The 16,693-nt window shown below is 30.3% G+C and overlaps 2 protein-coding genes across 2 annotated transcripts in view; one reads left to right on the top strand and one right to left on the bottom strand.

Moving 5' to 3' along the window:
- LOC139489022 (uncharacterized) overlaps window positions 1–16,693 on the bottom strand; it is a 270,345-nt gene that overhangs the window by 224,998 nt on the left and 28,654 nt on the right. The gene's annotated exons all lie outside the window — the stretch shown is intronic.
- Window positions 1,322–9,760, top strand: LOC139489360 (uncharacterized). The gene is made up of 6 exons (XM_071275670.1): window positions 1,322–1,673; window positions 2,672–3,205; window positions 3,682–3,966; window positions 6,926–7,000; window positions 7,723–7,807; window positions 9,583–9,760. The coding sequence occupies exons 1-6, from the start codon at window positions 1,322–1,324 to the stop codon at window positions 9,758–9,760; spliced, it is 1,509 nt and encodes a 502-aa protein (XP_071131771.1).

Consider the following 16,693-nt stretch of genomic DNA (forward strand, 5'->3'; position numbering starts at 1 on the left):
AAAAAGATTTAACTTCCTGAAAGTGATAAGCTCGCTTGTCCGATGATATCTTATTATACTGTATCGAAATGATTACTTTGCTAAACATTTTTTCACCGCTCATTTTGATATTCCAGTTCTATGGTAAGTTTGATTTATTTGTAAATTGTGCAATGTTTTAAGTTATGAAAGGTCTCATTTGCACAGCTTTGTGTCTTTTTACCTCGGTATTTGAATCAAGTGAAGGAGTTTGCAATTTCAATCACGAGCAAGTCGCTATAAAGACGTACACAATTATGCATATGAGTAAAGAAGTGACCACTGAAACTTGAAATAAACATCCAACAGTAATCCATTAAACCATCTGTTGTCTCTGATTATGACCAATTGTTCTTTTATCAGTTACTATTACATTTTAAAGACGTATTTTTAATAATGGTAATATATTCATAATAATAGTCATATTCATGTTGAGGAACTTATTAAACAAAGAAAAATGCACTTTGTTTTAGATGATTACACAACAATGTATGAGTACAATAGAGATACCGACCTTGAAATGTGTGGGAAGGTACATAAGCCTATTCAAACATATAATTTGAATTCTAAATTACGAATTTAAATCGTTTTTACAAATTATATAAATCGTTATAACAGATTTATGATAACGAATTGAAGGAAATCGTTATAACAGTTTTTGTCAATCATTATTTCCTAAATGGGCTTCCGTAGAAATAAGTGTGGGTTCAATGACGACTATAATCTTTAAAATTCGTAAACAATATTACATTTTAACCGAAAACACTGTAACCTTACGGCCTATAATTCTTTAGTATTATCGCATTAATTTACCTTTCGAGAATATGATAATGAATCATGTATTAGCCCCTTAACCAAACATTTGATATTAAAAAAAAAGACAAAATAATATAAATAAGTAAAAAACGTTTGGTTTTTGTTTTATCAGTATTACAAAGGTTGTTAAACAACCTGAATAATGGGTATATTTTCCTTTTAGGGCATTTTTTGGTTTTGTTTTTTGTTTTGTCTTTTTGATGTTAAATACTTCAGCTTGTGTCTTGTGTTTTTCAAAAGACAATTTGACATGCGGTTTAGAAAAACCTTCCAAATATGAGATCGTCAATCGTAAAAAATCTTGCAATGTAATTTGTTTTGGGAATCTATAATTGTTTTCCGTTGCTTTGTTGCTTCCTCGATAAATCCTTAATATTATTGAAGAGACTTATACAGATGGTACAAGAGTAAAAATAATGCATGCAAGGTTACTGTGTACAAGTATTTTGTTCATTTTTTAGTGAAATCAAAGTCAAGAGAGGTTCATATGACAAATATATCAGAAATTCTTGGTACTGATGGTATCAAATTGAGATGTTTATATACCAAAGATCCTGATGACCAAGTTTCTGGCATAAACTTCCTTGCCGAAAATGTTTCAACAGAAACGTTTATCAATATAGCAGAATCTTCAATATTTTCGCCTTATACAAAGTTACTACCTTATGGTGTGTATCTATTTGGTAGTGCTAATATTAGCAAATTGTCGGATTCACAATCAGAAGTTGTTCTCACATTTAATAACCTGAAATGTAAACACGAAAGAAACTACAAATGCACATTAAGTGTACACCAAGCTGCACCAACTGATTCAGCCCCCATGGACATATTTGTTGGAGGTAAGATGTAATAATTAGCATGAGCATATCACTACCCTCATGGGACAGCGCCAATCGAAGTATTTGTTAGAGGTAAGAGCATAATGTAATAGTTAGCATGAGCCTAACACTCCCTTCGTGAGACAACACAAACCACAAAATCACATTTAATGACCGAAAATGAAAATACGAACGAAAATACAAATGCACGTTGAGTGTACATCAAGCTTAACCAACTGATTCAGCGCCCTTGGAAATATTAGTTAGAGGTTATTTCATTGTTTAATATTAGCATGCGTAATATCTACCACATCATCCCATAAAATTCTATCAAAAAAATACTGACACACAAAAATGATTACTGCCAGCAAAAAATAAATTCTAAGAGATACAAATTAAGAAATTAAATAAATACCTAACAGAATATACGAAAAAAAAAAACAAAAAAAAAAACAAGATATTTGCCTTTCAAATGCTGATTTTTTTTCAGTGCCCTCAACGTTCTCACAGTACCAAAGTGCACAAACTGAATTATACAAGTGCATTTAAATAAACTACCAGCCTGCGATATTTTTGAATTAGTATAATTTTGATGTTTCATTAAATCTTTTTTTATTCTCTAAAACATATTTTCATTGCACTTTTTTTTTTTCATATTTTCATATTTGAAGTTTATAAGTATTAAGTTAGTTTTAAAACTCATAGTTAATACAAGCATTTGTTTATTTCAAAATATATCATTACGGAAAGTGTACAGTTTTGTCCGGTTTTGTTTCTAAAGATTAGAGCTTTGTGATCATTGACCTTAACTTTTTGTAAAAAAAAACAAATTAAGCTAGTTGATCAGGTGTCCTGCTGAATTTTTGCGTTTTATTGAATGTTCTCACAAACATCTTAATCTTAGGTAAAATTTTGTAAATGGCAAGTCTCAAAATTATAATTTAACATTTATTTGATTTATTATGCATATATATGAGTTTCATTAAATCTACAAAAAATAAATTACATATATCTTACAGTTCCACCGACGAAACCTGAACATGTTGTAGTAATTAATTCACCTATGGATGTTTCAACTACAACTGCAAAACCAAGTGTAAGCACTCCTATATCGTCTAAAAATGAGCCAACTTTAACATCTCCAGGGGAAAATACTATTACGACAACTCCTTTGTATAATTTTGGTTCATCACCTGTTGATGACGACATTCCGAATACCACCCTCTCCTATAACAAAACCGTTCCGAAAGCGAAGAAAGAGAAAAGTATAATAGAAGACGACAACATTACCTTTAAATGTTCTGGAAATGTTGGTAAGCCTGCAGCTATTTTCATCTTTCAAAAGCTTTTGGAGGGCCTCATTCAATCAACCACCTATGATGTAACGACTACCACCATAGAGGAGTTTCCAGGAAACTGTTCCTACTATCGTACAAGCAAACTGACATTTCAGGTAACTGCTGAAGATAACAATGCAGTGATACGATGTGTTATTGTATCACCTTTAGCAGAAGAGAACATGTTTGTAGATTCGGAACAAATAGAAGTCAAATGTAAGTATGCAATTATAGAACAAAAGTATTTGAGAGAAGGGGTCAAATATGAAATTCAATTTTAACATGTCGCCTTGGAAGCATTTTCAAATTTAGGGGGAAATGCTCGCTGAAATAAGGAACACATTTTGTCTTTGAAAAATTTTGAATGCATTTGGCTTCAGACATTTCAGATGAAATAATCAACGAATTAGATAAGTATAAGTACACAAGTATTAACCGTTAGAGTTCTGGCTGTTCATTGAAAGTTCATCAAATCAAACTGGCAAAATTTTGTGTTTTTGAAGGATTATCGTTACCAATTCATAACCTCTTGTATTGGCAAAATGCGATTTAGAGTGGGTGATTCCCTTTGGATATCTATGTTGTGTTTTTTGATAGATTTTTCTATGATTTATGCACGATGCTTTTCGAAGGAACCATATTTAAACGTCGAATCTGCTTATTTCTCATATCATGACGATTTCCATCTGCAGATCACGTACGAATACCAACTGTTACAAAATATCCTGATAAACACGAATATATAGCAGGTGTAGATTCTTCTATAACATTAACGTGCACAGGTTACGGAAATCCCAAACCAATCTATCACTGGTATAAAGATAACCATGGTGATAGCATTAGCATTGCTGAAAAATTTACTCTTATGAACATTAATACAACAGACAGAGGGCTATATACTTGTTACGTCAGCAATACCATCAATGGCCTTACCTTCACAGAAGTTGCGTCAATAGAGGTCAATATTACGAACGAAGGTAACATTATTTCATAAAGTAATTGCAAAGATTAAGTGTTTGCACCCTTAAAAAACTACATACACATATTCTTATATAAGCAGTGGTGAATATTTTACTATCAGCGAATTAAATACAACAAATAGAGGAATATATATTTGTAATGCCAGCAATACCATCAATGAAATAAAAAGTATTCTAAAGCTGCTAAAATGGAAGTAAATATTATAAATGAAGGTTACATTAATCAATAGTATAAGTTTGTCATTGAACACTTTCTTTAACTTCATTTTACACCTGTATATAACTTGCTGAAATTGTCTGAACTTTTAAAGAAATACGGAACTGTATTGACCTTCTAGAAACGTTTGTCTATAGTTAATAATGGATGAATTCATGTTCATCAGACTCTTTTTTTTATCAAGTTGAAAAAATAATTATGTATAGTCCATGTATTCATGAGCAAAATAAACATTTACTTAGACAATGTTGGCATATATATAATAGTCTGTACGAATTTTGAACTACCAACAGCTTTATGATATATGTCAATGATAGAGTTACCCAAAAGACAATAATTAAGTCTTTCCACTTTTCTGTGGAAAGACTTATTGTTTTTGTTCTGATTATTAGGTCTTTCCACCTTTCCGTGGAAAGACCTATTGAATTTGTTCTGATTATTATTTTTTTTTTTTTTTTTTTCTTCCGCCTAAATTTTTTTCTTGCGTAGTATTGATGTTTCAAAAGATGTCGCTTAGATATTTGGAATATGATGTCGTATAGTTTATACGCTTTAAAAATTTACAACTGCGTAACAAAATACTTTACGTTGTAAGAGTTATCTCTCCAAACACTGTTTTTCTTGTGGCCACTACTCCTTCGCAACCGTAAAAGATAACGACAAATTTATTTTACCAAATTGCTCGTTACTTCTTCAGGATTAGGATATTCATTTGGACTGAAGCTTTACGGAAACTCCATATGAGAGTTATTCCCCCTTTTCCATTAAATTAAGTGATATGCATTTCTAAATGGTAAATCATAAGTAATAGAGACCTAGGGTCTTTGGAATTAAGTCTCTTGGTAAAAAAAAATGAAAATAAGGTCAAGGTCAAAGGTCAAGGTCATATTCTAAATTTTGATTTTGGTATTTTCACTTATTTTCAAATACCGTATGACATTTCGACAAATGATTTTTCATAAATTGCTAGTTACGACATGTCCTTACTTGTATATTTTGGTTGAAAGGGTGCGCAGATAATAAATGGGAGTTTTTGCCCATCTTACATTTAGAATTACGCGTAAAGTGATATTACTCATTAACCAAACATATTAAAGACCTAGGGTCTTTTGATTTAAGGTCCTTGGTTTGTGACCTTGAAATTGAGGTCAAGGTCATAGGTTAATATGACGTTCTAGATTTTGACCTTTGCTTTGAATTCATATAAATACATCATAAACCATAGGAACTAACATTTTAAACTGATTTTTCATATTTCAATATCAAAATAGATCTTTACTAGTGGAAAGACCTACAATTGTTCTCTGAACAATTGGTTTTTAATTATTATTATTATTATTATTTTTTTTTTCCCGCCAACTTTTGTTCTTGCGATAAATGTTTGTTTCGCAATATGTCGCTTAGATATTTCTCATATTGTATCGTATAGTTTATGCGCTTTTAAATTTCACCCTGCTAAGCCGAACCATTTTCTTTGTAAGAGTAATCTCCCTTTTCACTGTTTATCATCAAAGCGTATCTCCTTCGTAACAAAAAAAGATAGCGACAAAATTCTTTTTACAAATTATTCGTTACATCCTCAGTAATTTTTGGTGTATTTGGATCGAAGCGATTCGATGAAATTTTATAGGAGTTATCTACCTTTACAAAATAAATTTGTCGGTATGTTTATTTAACTCATTAACAGATAACTGTATAACCCTGGGATGTTTTTATTTGAGTCCCCTAGGTCCTAACTTAGAAAATGAGGTCAAGGTCAAAGGTCAAGGTCAAGTTCTCAATTGTGACTTTTGCTTGATTTTGCATTTTCTCACTCACTTTGAGAGATACATATAAAAGAACAAGTTCAAAATGTCTGCTTAATTGTTATGAAGATATGCTACATTTAGTCTTATACAATTAGATGGCATCTTATAGGAGTTGTCGCCCCTGAAATGTCTTGATATGAGGTTATTTGATTATAACTTCAAGTAAGTTCATTATAAAGACATTTGACCTGATACAAAAGGTTAAGTGACAAATGACCTTGAAAAATGGCTACCGGAAGTGACCTTGAGAAAACCGGAAGTAGCTTTTTTTGCAATTTTTTCACATAAAAGTACTCAGAATCCATATATTTTTTCATATAGATACATGAACAAATTACTGAAGACTAAAAATAACTTCCAACAAACCGGAAGTGGCCAATTATCTCCCATTCTACATGCAAAAGTATATAGAAACTATATATTTTTGCAATCAGTGTGAAAGAAGCTATCATATGAGACCAGATGTGACATTCATTTCACCGGAAGTAGCATATTATCTCCCTTATATCACTCAAAAAGATAATTAAACCATTATTTATCGCATCAGTATGAAGAAACTACCTTCTTATCCTAATTTCTGTGGTGTGGAAAGACTTTCAATTGTTCTCTGAACAATTGGTTTTTAATTATTATTTTGTTTTGTTCGTTTTTTTTTTTTATTCTTTTTAATTTGTTTTAGTTTTGATCAGAATATGGGTCTGCTTTCTTACGTATCTTGGTAATTTTATGCTGAAAAATCGCGAGCTATTAATGATCAGTATTATATATTGAATTTAAGCAGACTCAGTCAAATAACATATATTTTTCAATTATTTGCTTTTTTAATGATTAGTGGGATAAAGCAAATTGTTTATTTGTTAACTTTTGAATTTTTATTCAAGAAATAATAAAATGAAATAGAAACAAGCACACAGTAGATTTTTTATTACAGAAAATGAAGTTAAATCTGCTACCTCCAAAAACAACTGTTCAGTCCAAACTTCAAAAATAAAAAAAGACAACACCTGTTAGTGTTTGTAATCACAAGTTCACAAATTAAAATAGGCAAAACATGGGTTTGAATTGAGTTTACACTGCATATTTAAAAACAGCACTCATCCAGATCACGTGATGCATATTGGTAATATTTTGTGTTTTTTGTTTTGTTAATGCGTGCATCATGTTTCCAAAAGATATTAATTTGAATCTGCACAATCTTGTAGTTTCTAGTTAACACCACTTTTTTATACATTCAGAACGATTTCTACCGTTCAGAAAGTAACTAGTAAATGATATTATACCAGATATGGCACGTACTAACATATCCTAGATCTTAATGTGATTGAAAGATTGTTCACGTGTGGAAGAGATAATTGTTGGTCCATTATAACATGTATAAGCAGCTGATTTTCATCTCGGATTCAATATGAGGTACGGCTTGCTATATTTAAACCCTTTCCTTATTCCTCTTGCCAACGTAGGGTAAACAAACAATAGTATGTGCAGTAAAACGCAGATAAAAAGAAATTCGATTCTAATGTCAGAAAAAATAACAAAAGAAACAAAATAACAATAATACAAAGTCTTGGTTGTTGCCAGTTAAATCTTATGTTTAACAGTATTGTTCATTTTAAATTTCCTAATATCATATGCTATATTAGATTCGCATAAAACATATTACGGGTATTTCCCAGCAAGAAAAAATATTATAGAATCTTTTATTGAAATTTTGAACTGCTTGCATTTAAGCTGTCATTGTGGTTTGCGCAGTATCTGGATCTATAATATTGGTTCTTTGTGTGATATTATTTGGAGTTTTACAGAACAAAAACAAGTAAGTATTGACTAAGATTGTGCATGGATTTAAATGAAAAAAGCTACTTCTAATGGAATTATTTATCTATAGAACAACAATCAATTCATTTGTCGTTTTTGCACAGCTGGTCGAGGATTATATCATCTATATTGTTATGTGACGTCATGGATATAAACGTTTACCGTTTCAAAAATCATAAAAATCACTGAAGAAACACCAATTGTTGGCATGTGCAGCAAATTTGGAAAGTTATTGCCAATTGTGTTTAGCGACCTTTGACTCGATACGTCGGGTTGAAGGACTCAATGTAACAGAGAGGTCAACAGAGCTCGACCGCGCGTAGCACGTATTTCCGACATGTCATGACACCCACTCTTAACATTTGATCTTCATTGCTATCACTTCGTCCTTCGACCATCTGTTCGTTCATTCATCAAAAAATTTCGTCATAGCTGGTAAATACGTCAAATATTAGAGTACAGCAGTCAACATTGTATTATTACCTTACATTTGTTACTACTATAAAAACCACAAAAACTATTTTAAAAAAGGAAATCAAAATTACATAAATGCATCGGCAAAAAAAAAACATTAGCTTAATGACAAGATGAACAAATACAGCGTCACGCCAAATGTATATTACACAAAAATTTACATAGAAATAGTTAAAATGATGCAAGGACATATAAAAATAGTTAAAATGATGCAAGGACATATAAAAATAGTTAAAATGATGCAAGGACATATAAAAATAGTTAAAATGATGCAAGGACATATAGAAATAATTAAAATGATGCAAGGACATATAGAAATAGTTAAAATGATGCAAGGACATATAAAAATAGTTAAAATGATGCAAGGACATATAGAAATAGTTAAAATGATGCAAGGACATATAAAAATAGTTAAAATGATGCAAGGACATATAAAAAGAACACTATTACACGTAATTACGATGCTTAACACCGTCGAGACTGTCATGTATTATTTTTGAAGTTGATACGGTATATGTATCAATCATGTTCGTCAACTTTCTGCTCAGACACTGATGATGTTGTGTACAGTATAAGAAGCAATTGCATACCTAAAAATTGGGAAATCCCATTCCCATGTTAAGTTAGTATTTTGATGCTAAAGTTATACCAAATATACTATATCATAAGTCTAAAAAAAAAAGCGGAGAAAGCCGTGTCTCTGGTTTCCTTAATTTCTAGTCTTGGATGATATATAAATAAAATCCAAAGAGATTGTTCATAAAAAAAAACATCACCGATTGATCTAAATGTGGAATTAAATGATAAGGCTTGTTTGATATTGTTCTTGTTTTTGACAAGGATCTGAAGGAATTCTTTTCCGTAGGAATGGCGCAAATTTGCTAAAAACATCTACCTCAAAATTCAACAAGTATTATAACTTATTAGTACTTTTCAGATCTGTCATAGAACTTTCCATCACACTTATCAACAGAATTATTTCACATTAGCCTAGGTTCGCGGTTATTCAGTGGGCAGCACATTTTTTATGTTATTTCATAAAGGACAGAAAAAAATACAGTAATTCCTTAATTATTTAAACTATCTGCTTTGTTTGAAGTACTAATTACTTCCGGAATTGCAATGCATATCAATGACCAATTATTGCATATAAACATATACAACCATAACGTGTGCCATGTCGAAAAAATAAAGGTGCTTGAACCATTTAATTTTTGTCATTATTAGAAAAATCATATCAACGTTGTGCTAGAAGAACAACTATTTATAGTACTGTATTTTTTATTCATTTTTTTATAGAACTTTAAGGTGTCCTCATACAGTCAACTGCCGAAACATAACAGAAACCAATGTAAACACAACACAGCAACATAATTCACCTTATGATGGAGTGGGGCATGTTTTAGATGTACATAACTATGATGAACTTTCAACCAGGGAACACCAGTATACAAATACCAACTTAATGAGTAGTTGATTAGATTAAAGAGCTACACTTTGATACAAAATATTTGAGATATAAAAGATGTATCAACGAGCAATTGTATTTAGAAGGATACTTGTATGTTTTTAATGCACTAATATCAGATTATCAGAAAATATTTTATTTGTATAAAACATTATTTAATTCAACAATAAAAAATCTTATAAAGTTTTATAAAACTTTTTTTCAATTATCATGGTATATATAAGTGCTTGGTTGAACAAGACGTACTTAAATACGTCCTTGTTCGAACATTCAATTAAAAAATAAAATCATCCTTGTTTCATCTGGACGACTCATAAAAACGTGATATTCAACATATGTATTGATTGACAAAGACATCCGTCTAGAAAATTTAATATCAAGGTCATTTATTGTCTTCTTGTTTGTAAGTTTTCTTTCACAAAATATTACGTGTACATCATATAGAAATTAAGACCACAAAACATACAGAAATTAGATTTTGTTTAGATACAATATATAATTTGAATTGGCTTCATTCATTCTCTCTATTACACACAAAAGATAGAATGCACGTTTATTGTCTTTAATTTTACTAAGAATGTTACCCCGATTAAAGATTATACACATTAAGATTTCACTAGATTTTCATTACCCGATGAACTTAGTATTTGACAAATTTTGAAATTTCGATGTGCCAGCTGCTCATTAATTTTATTCATTATTAATCTTATCAACTGTTTTAACTTAAGAAACACATATTACATAGAGAATCCATCGACAACTACTTGAATTCGTCTCATACAAAACTGAGATTTTCATATCGTATTTGTTTAGGGGGTGTTTGAAAAAAATATAAAATTCTCATTTTTAAGTTGGAAATATGACAGTTGTATTTCATTCGTTGGATGGGTTTGAGTTTTTAACTTCGCTATTTGGGAAGTAACTTCCTGTTTAGAATTTTTCTTGGGGTTTAGTATATTTGATATTTTACTTTTACAGGCAAAGTACAAGTATAAAGTAAAAAAACAAAAATACTGAATTAAGAGGAAAATCCAATCGGAAAGTCTACAATCACATGGCAAAATCAAATATCAAAACACATCAAAAACGAATGAACAAGAACTGTCATATTCCTGACTTGGTACAGGCATTTTCAAATTTAGAAAATGATGGAATAAACCTGGTTTTATAGCGCTAAACTTCTCACTTTGAAGACAACAGTATTTAAATAACATGAAACAAAATCAAACACTTCTATTATGTTTTGTGTCGACAACTAACAATCGTTTAAGATATTTATATGTGCAATGAACATTTATAATGGTTGTCAGTTTTCCCTTGAGCTATGACGTCATCTGTCTTTTAGCTTCAAATTTTTATAGACTTTTTTAAAGTAAGATGACATTTAGTATTAGGCCTACGTTGGTATCATTTTAAAGTTATCATTATAGCATTCAGTTGTACACAAAGGTCTTACAATAATTAACTTTTGTTTAATAATCGAAATAATAATTTCCGGTTATTGCCTCTGTGCACACGACATACAAGATGTTGTCAATAAAATTCACTTTTTTTCCAACAATATAGTGTCATTACATCTATAGATAAATTATTAATTTTACAATAGATAAATTTTCTAAATATTTTTGAAATATTTCCTCTATAGGTCGTGTGATGATTAATATTTGGAATTTTACTTAATTCACACATTCTTCCTGTTTCTTTACTATGACGGATTTTTTTTTTATGTTGGAGATATTATAATTAAAAAGCTGCAAAAACACGTACAAGGAAGTACTTTAATAATTGGGATGAATAAGTGAGAACACATTTTTTCGTTTTCTTTTTTGTTTTAAAGCAACAAACGATGTAGTGTTTTAACATTTTCAAATGTTAAGCCGCCTACAAATATAACTTGAATACTATTGCAATTTACTTGACAAATTAAATATTTAAAAAGAAATGCCAATTGCTCTTTCTTAAATATGTATTATTTTCTGTTTCATTGACCAACAACCTATGAAAAGGAGTTCTCGGTCAGACAAACTATAAAAAGAGACATGTACACCTGACAATAATTCCCTAAACCACATATCAATGACAAGATGCTTATGGGATTTGATAAACTAACCTCACTAACCTCTATCGTATTATAGTAGTTATATAAAGACTCCGTGGTGAAAAAAATGAGGACCAAAAAACCAACTATACAACATAACAATAATAGGTCCGCGATTTGTTTCTTAAATATGTTCAAGTCGTCTAATTATTGGTCAAAATTGCAATTCTATATACATTGGAGATTAAACAAAGCCTCTTTCATGTCAATATCCAAAGTTACAGTTTATTTACCTTTTATATGTATATGCAATATTTCATTTAAGATAAACTTATACATGAAGAAATTTGAATTCTTTCACAATTAACACCAGCCATATGTTATTATCAATGAGAATTGATTTAATAAAAATTATAAAAACACATCCACATTTCTTAATATAAAATTATTCGTGAACTAGCACAATTCTAAAATTTAAACGATGACGATAGTTACGATGTTACAAGAACGATAAAAAATTCCAAAAAAGCAGCACTGAACGATCTAAGTGTGTTAATATTTCAAAGTTGACAACGATAGAGTAGTTACAACAGAGGCTCGGTATTTAAACATCGCAAACAATAGGCCGTAAAAATATATAAATAAATTTTGACTCAGGTAAACTAGTTGAACGTGGCTTGGTACTTGTACATCCCTAAAAAAAATTAATAGGACCAAGCAATTTTAATTGGTATATTCAATAAATTTACTTTAGAGATGATTGAGATGAAGAAAAAGAAACAGAGACTGTATTAAAAAGTTATATAATCCAAATGCAAAGCACTACACGATCGAACTAAATCTTTTCATTTATCCCAATTAGGTGCCAAAGATTTTATTTTTTTTATTCAAAATCTGTCCCCAGTGAGTCTATCCTCCCTATACCAAGCACAGTTGTGGTAAATGATTGTAATGGTCAGTCGATTAAAAATCTGCCTTAGTGTGTCCAGGGGTCCTCAAATGTCGACTGAGAAGGAGGCCTGGCTTGCAATGGTAGTCGTTATTACCATTTATTCGTTTTTGAAACGGCTGTTCTGACTCGCCAACATACTGTTTACCACATTTATACTTTAGGAGATACACTACATTTGTAGTCTTGCATAATGAACATTGCAAAATATGGTGTATTCTGTACAAGTTGAGTGACTGTTAAAAGTCTGGGTATCCAGTATTTGTTTGCAAGTCAGACATCGTTGATCTCCCCAACCCTTGTAAGAGCCCACAGACAAAGAGCCTGCTGTAGAAGATAAATCAGCTCTCACCAGCAAGTCTTTAAGAGGGTGCTTTTTTTCACTTATCATCCAAAATTTGACCACTTATCACACCTAATCCGCGAAAATTGGAAAGAAATCGAAAAACATCCTTAACTATCCACGATCTTTAACAAGCTACCTGTACTGGCTTTCCGTAGGCCCAAAAAGCCTTAAAGACTTGCTGGTGAGAGCTGATTTATCTTCTAAAGCAGGCTCTTCGTCTGTGAGCTTTTTTTGTTCAGTCATTCATTATTATTTTTTTCTCTAAATATTATTTGATAAATAATTCATTCTTTGCATTATATATCAACATAAATATGATTTTCAGAACATTTATATGTCTTCTAATCAGAAATCTCCATTATAGATCAGCAGAATATGTAAACACGACACAGCAACAACATATGTCGTTGAATGAAAGGATCGGCCATACTTTGGATGCACAGAATAATGAAGAAATCGCTATGACGCATCATTTGTACATTAATACCAACTTAAGGAATAATTAAACTAGAGCATTTGATTGTCGTTTGTTACATTTTTTTGAATAAGTAATAATGAATGTGTGCTCTTGATGAAAAGATGATACCTATCATCTGACTGAATATTGATAATTTGTGTTATATATGTGTTCAAATTTACTTGTAGTTTTAGCATATGTGTATGAGTTCTTATGTGTTTATAGTCTTCATTAACTGTTTGTTCAAATTAATAATGTATAAAAATAACATTCTTTTTAAATGGAACGATATATCAATAACTGTTGTCTTTGTTTAATAACATAGAACAGAGATGATTGAGATGCAGAAAAAAGACTGATAATTGTAATCAACAGTTATGTAAACACTTGTATCTTATAAATTCGTAGGATGTGGTGTAATGACGTTTGGAAAAATCAATACTATTAAAAGCTAAATTTTCATCAAGAAATACAAATTAAGGTGTATCAGCAAACAAAAACAAAACATAAAAGAAAAGGGGGCGACATTCGATAAAGGGTAATTGTATTGACTTTTATTAAATAAATGGCGATTATAAACACTAGAAGTCTACCTTAACCTAAATCGCCATTAATGGATACACGACAACTTGCGCCCGACGTCTTAGTGTGGTTTGTAACATTTAATGTTTATTTCGTGTTAAGTGTTTGTGTATAGTCTGTTTATTCTTCCATAGATTTCTTTTTTACCAAGACAATACAATGTATCAGTCAATCTTTGAATGACGATTTTGTTCCGTTTAGCGTTTATTCTGAATTAAAACAAACATTTCCTGGATCTATTTCTCAACAGTTACTGAGGCATAGAAATATGGTCAATTATTCACCCTTCCCAGCAGTAAAACTATTGCTAAACATAGGCGTTCTATTTGCATTAATACGCAGCCACATCTGGGCGATTGTCATACTATTTGTTGTTATACAGAAATTATCTAAACTTCGGTGGTTGGTGATAACCAAAACTATATGTGAAAGTAATACTTCGATCTATAAATTTATTTTTTTTACATTGTAACCTGGATGAAGAGTTGTTATATTGACGCTCATATTACATCGTCCACTTTATATAAAGTATGATGGTTATATATTGCATCTGGAAGTCATACATCGTTTTCAACATGAATTAACCTTTTGGGGGTTATTTCTTTCAAATTAAAAAACCAAGAGTTACATTCGGATACGAGAAAACCAACCACTAGAAATAAATAAAAATCAGGCATATGTCTAGAAAAATCGAAACACGTACGGTTGGCATGGATCAATGTCATGTTTGAAAACGCACCTTTCTAACATTTTATAAAAAAAAATGCTTATGTCCTTAAACTAATCCAAAAATTGAAATAGATCATATGGTTTGTTTCCCTCTTGCGCAGATGTATCGAGATTCCCTTTATGTTTGTACATTAACAGGATATTCCTTTTATCAATTTATAGTTTTCAATTTCCGCGATATAGATCCGTTCTATTTTATTAAACAGGTCGAGTGTGGGTTTGTCATTTTAAATTTGAAAAAAGTAATGTTATTGCTACAATGTATTTAATTGCACTAGTCTGATGGTTAGGTCAATATTCAGAAATCTTTATTCAGTTTGTTGAACTTTGTACGTAGTTCCACATGAATGGTTTATAAGTCAAACGAAACCTTTGTTTTTAAACGTAAGCCACATACTATATTACTTTTGTTTAAACAATTCCAATTATCATTTATAAGTAGATACATTTTCTTCTGTCTCATCTTTGAATTGTAAAGAGTTGAATTTTCATATATATTCTACGTCCTTTTTTTATTTGACACAAACTTACTGTTCACTATTCGTAAGGCAACACAATTTCAATTGATTAAAGTTTAAGCAGAGATCATTAAATTAAACATACCTAACAAAGATTAATTTTACCTAAAAAACACAAATATACTTAGAGTAATAATACCTTTAAACTAAAGTGAATCTAGAGTTGCATTTTTTTTACTTTTTGAATGTTAATTTTCCTAGATTATTAACAAAAAACTACATAGGTTTCATGGTTACATACAACACTTATACATGTATCATTTTATTGGGTTAACACCAGCCAACAATTTGAAATAGGTTAACCTTATCTAAGAAATAATTATCTATTATTATATTTAATATTTATCAAAAAGGAAAATTAATTGAAATAAATTAACAAAATTGTTTTTCAGATTAGTAGTTTGAGAATAACGTAATAACTCATTAAAAATATCACATTTGGTCAGAGAGTATTAAATTCTAAACATTATTTATTCAAAATTATATCATGCCATGTAATTGAAATCGCAAGGTCTCTATAATTCACTAGATAAGTAATACAAGAGTTAAAAATAGGGCTTTCTTTTTATTGGTAAAACGCACATAAACTGAGGTAGTTTAAACCCTTATTTGAGGGATTCTTATCATGGTTATACTAAACTCTTGTTTTTACAAATCAAAGGTGTCATTTTTTATATACATGTACTATTTTATATATGTTTCAACCAAAACAACTGAAACCATAAAACTTATTTGAATTAGGTTATTGGTGAAAATTGTCCACGAACCAAAACATATATCTGAAACATTGAAAAAATTCTTGAATAACAATGAAAATATTTGTCAAAGTTCAGATTATTGATCAGCTTATTTTATTTTCATCTAAATCATGAAAGTGTTGATGCATAAGGTTTTGTAGATAAACTATGTTTATTGTGAAATTTTTGTTTCAATGCTATATGGAAGACATCTATAATTTCAAATAGTTGTTCAAATTTCTAGCCAAAGGAAATAGCTGTTGGTAAAACAGTTAATAAATTGATGCATTACTAAAGATAGATACACAAAATAGGTGTAGGCTAGTAACGACTAGGTTGAGTATTGTTCAGATTAGGTCGAGTATGGTTCAGACTAAATCGAGCATTATTCAAGATTGGTCAAGCATGGTTCAGACGTGAATAAAAAGGTTAAGTACTGGTCGAGTAGACGTCGAGTACAAGTTAAGACTGTTAAGTATGGTTCAACCTATAATCGAGTATAATCAAATAAATTTCAGGCCAATTCAGACTCGTCAAGTAAAAATCAGTACAGTAGAGTACAGATATAGGTAATTTCAGACTTTTA

Source organism: Mytilus edulis, chromosome 9 (assembly GCF_963676685.1).
Source record: "Mytilus edulis chromosome 9, xbMytEdul2.2, whole genome shotgun sequence".
Lineage (NCBI taxonomy): Eukaryota > Metazoa > Mollusca > Bivalvia > Mytilida > Mytilidae > Mytilus > Mytilus edulis.

What these genes read in the sequence shown, in the direction of transcription:
- LOC139489360 (XM_071275670.1), top strand. Translation starts at nt 1,322, where the DNA reads ATGACAAATATATCAGAAATTCTTGGTACTGATGGTATCAAATTGAGA. An exon ending in CATGGACATATTTGTTGGAG is followed by an intron (nt 1,674 to 2,671) that starts GTAAGATGTAAT and finishes TATATCTTACAG; the next exon opens with TTCCACCGACGAAACCTGAA. An exon ending in GGAACAAATAGAAGTCAAAT is followed by an intron (nt 3,206 to 3,681) that starts GTAAGTATGCAA and finishes TTCCATCTGCAG; the next exon opens with ATCACGTACGAATACCAACT.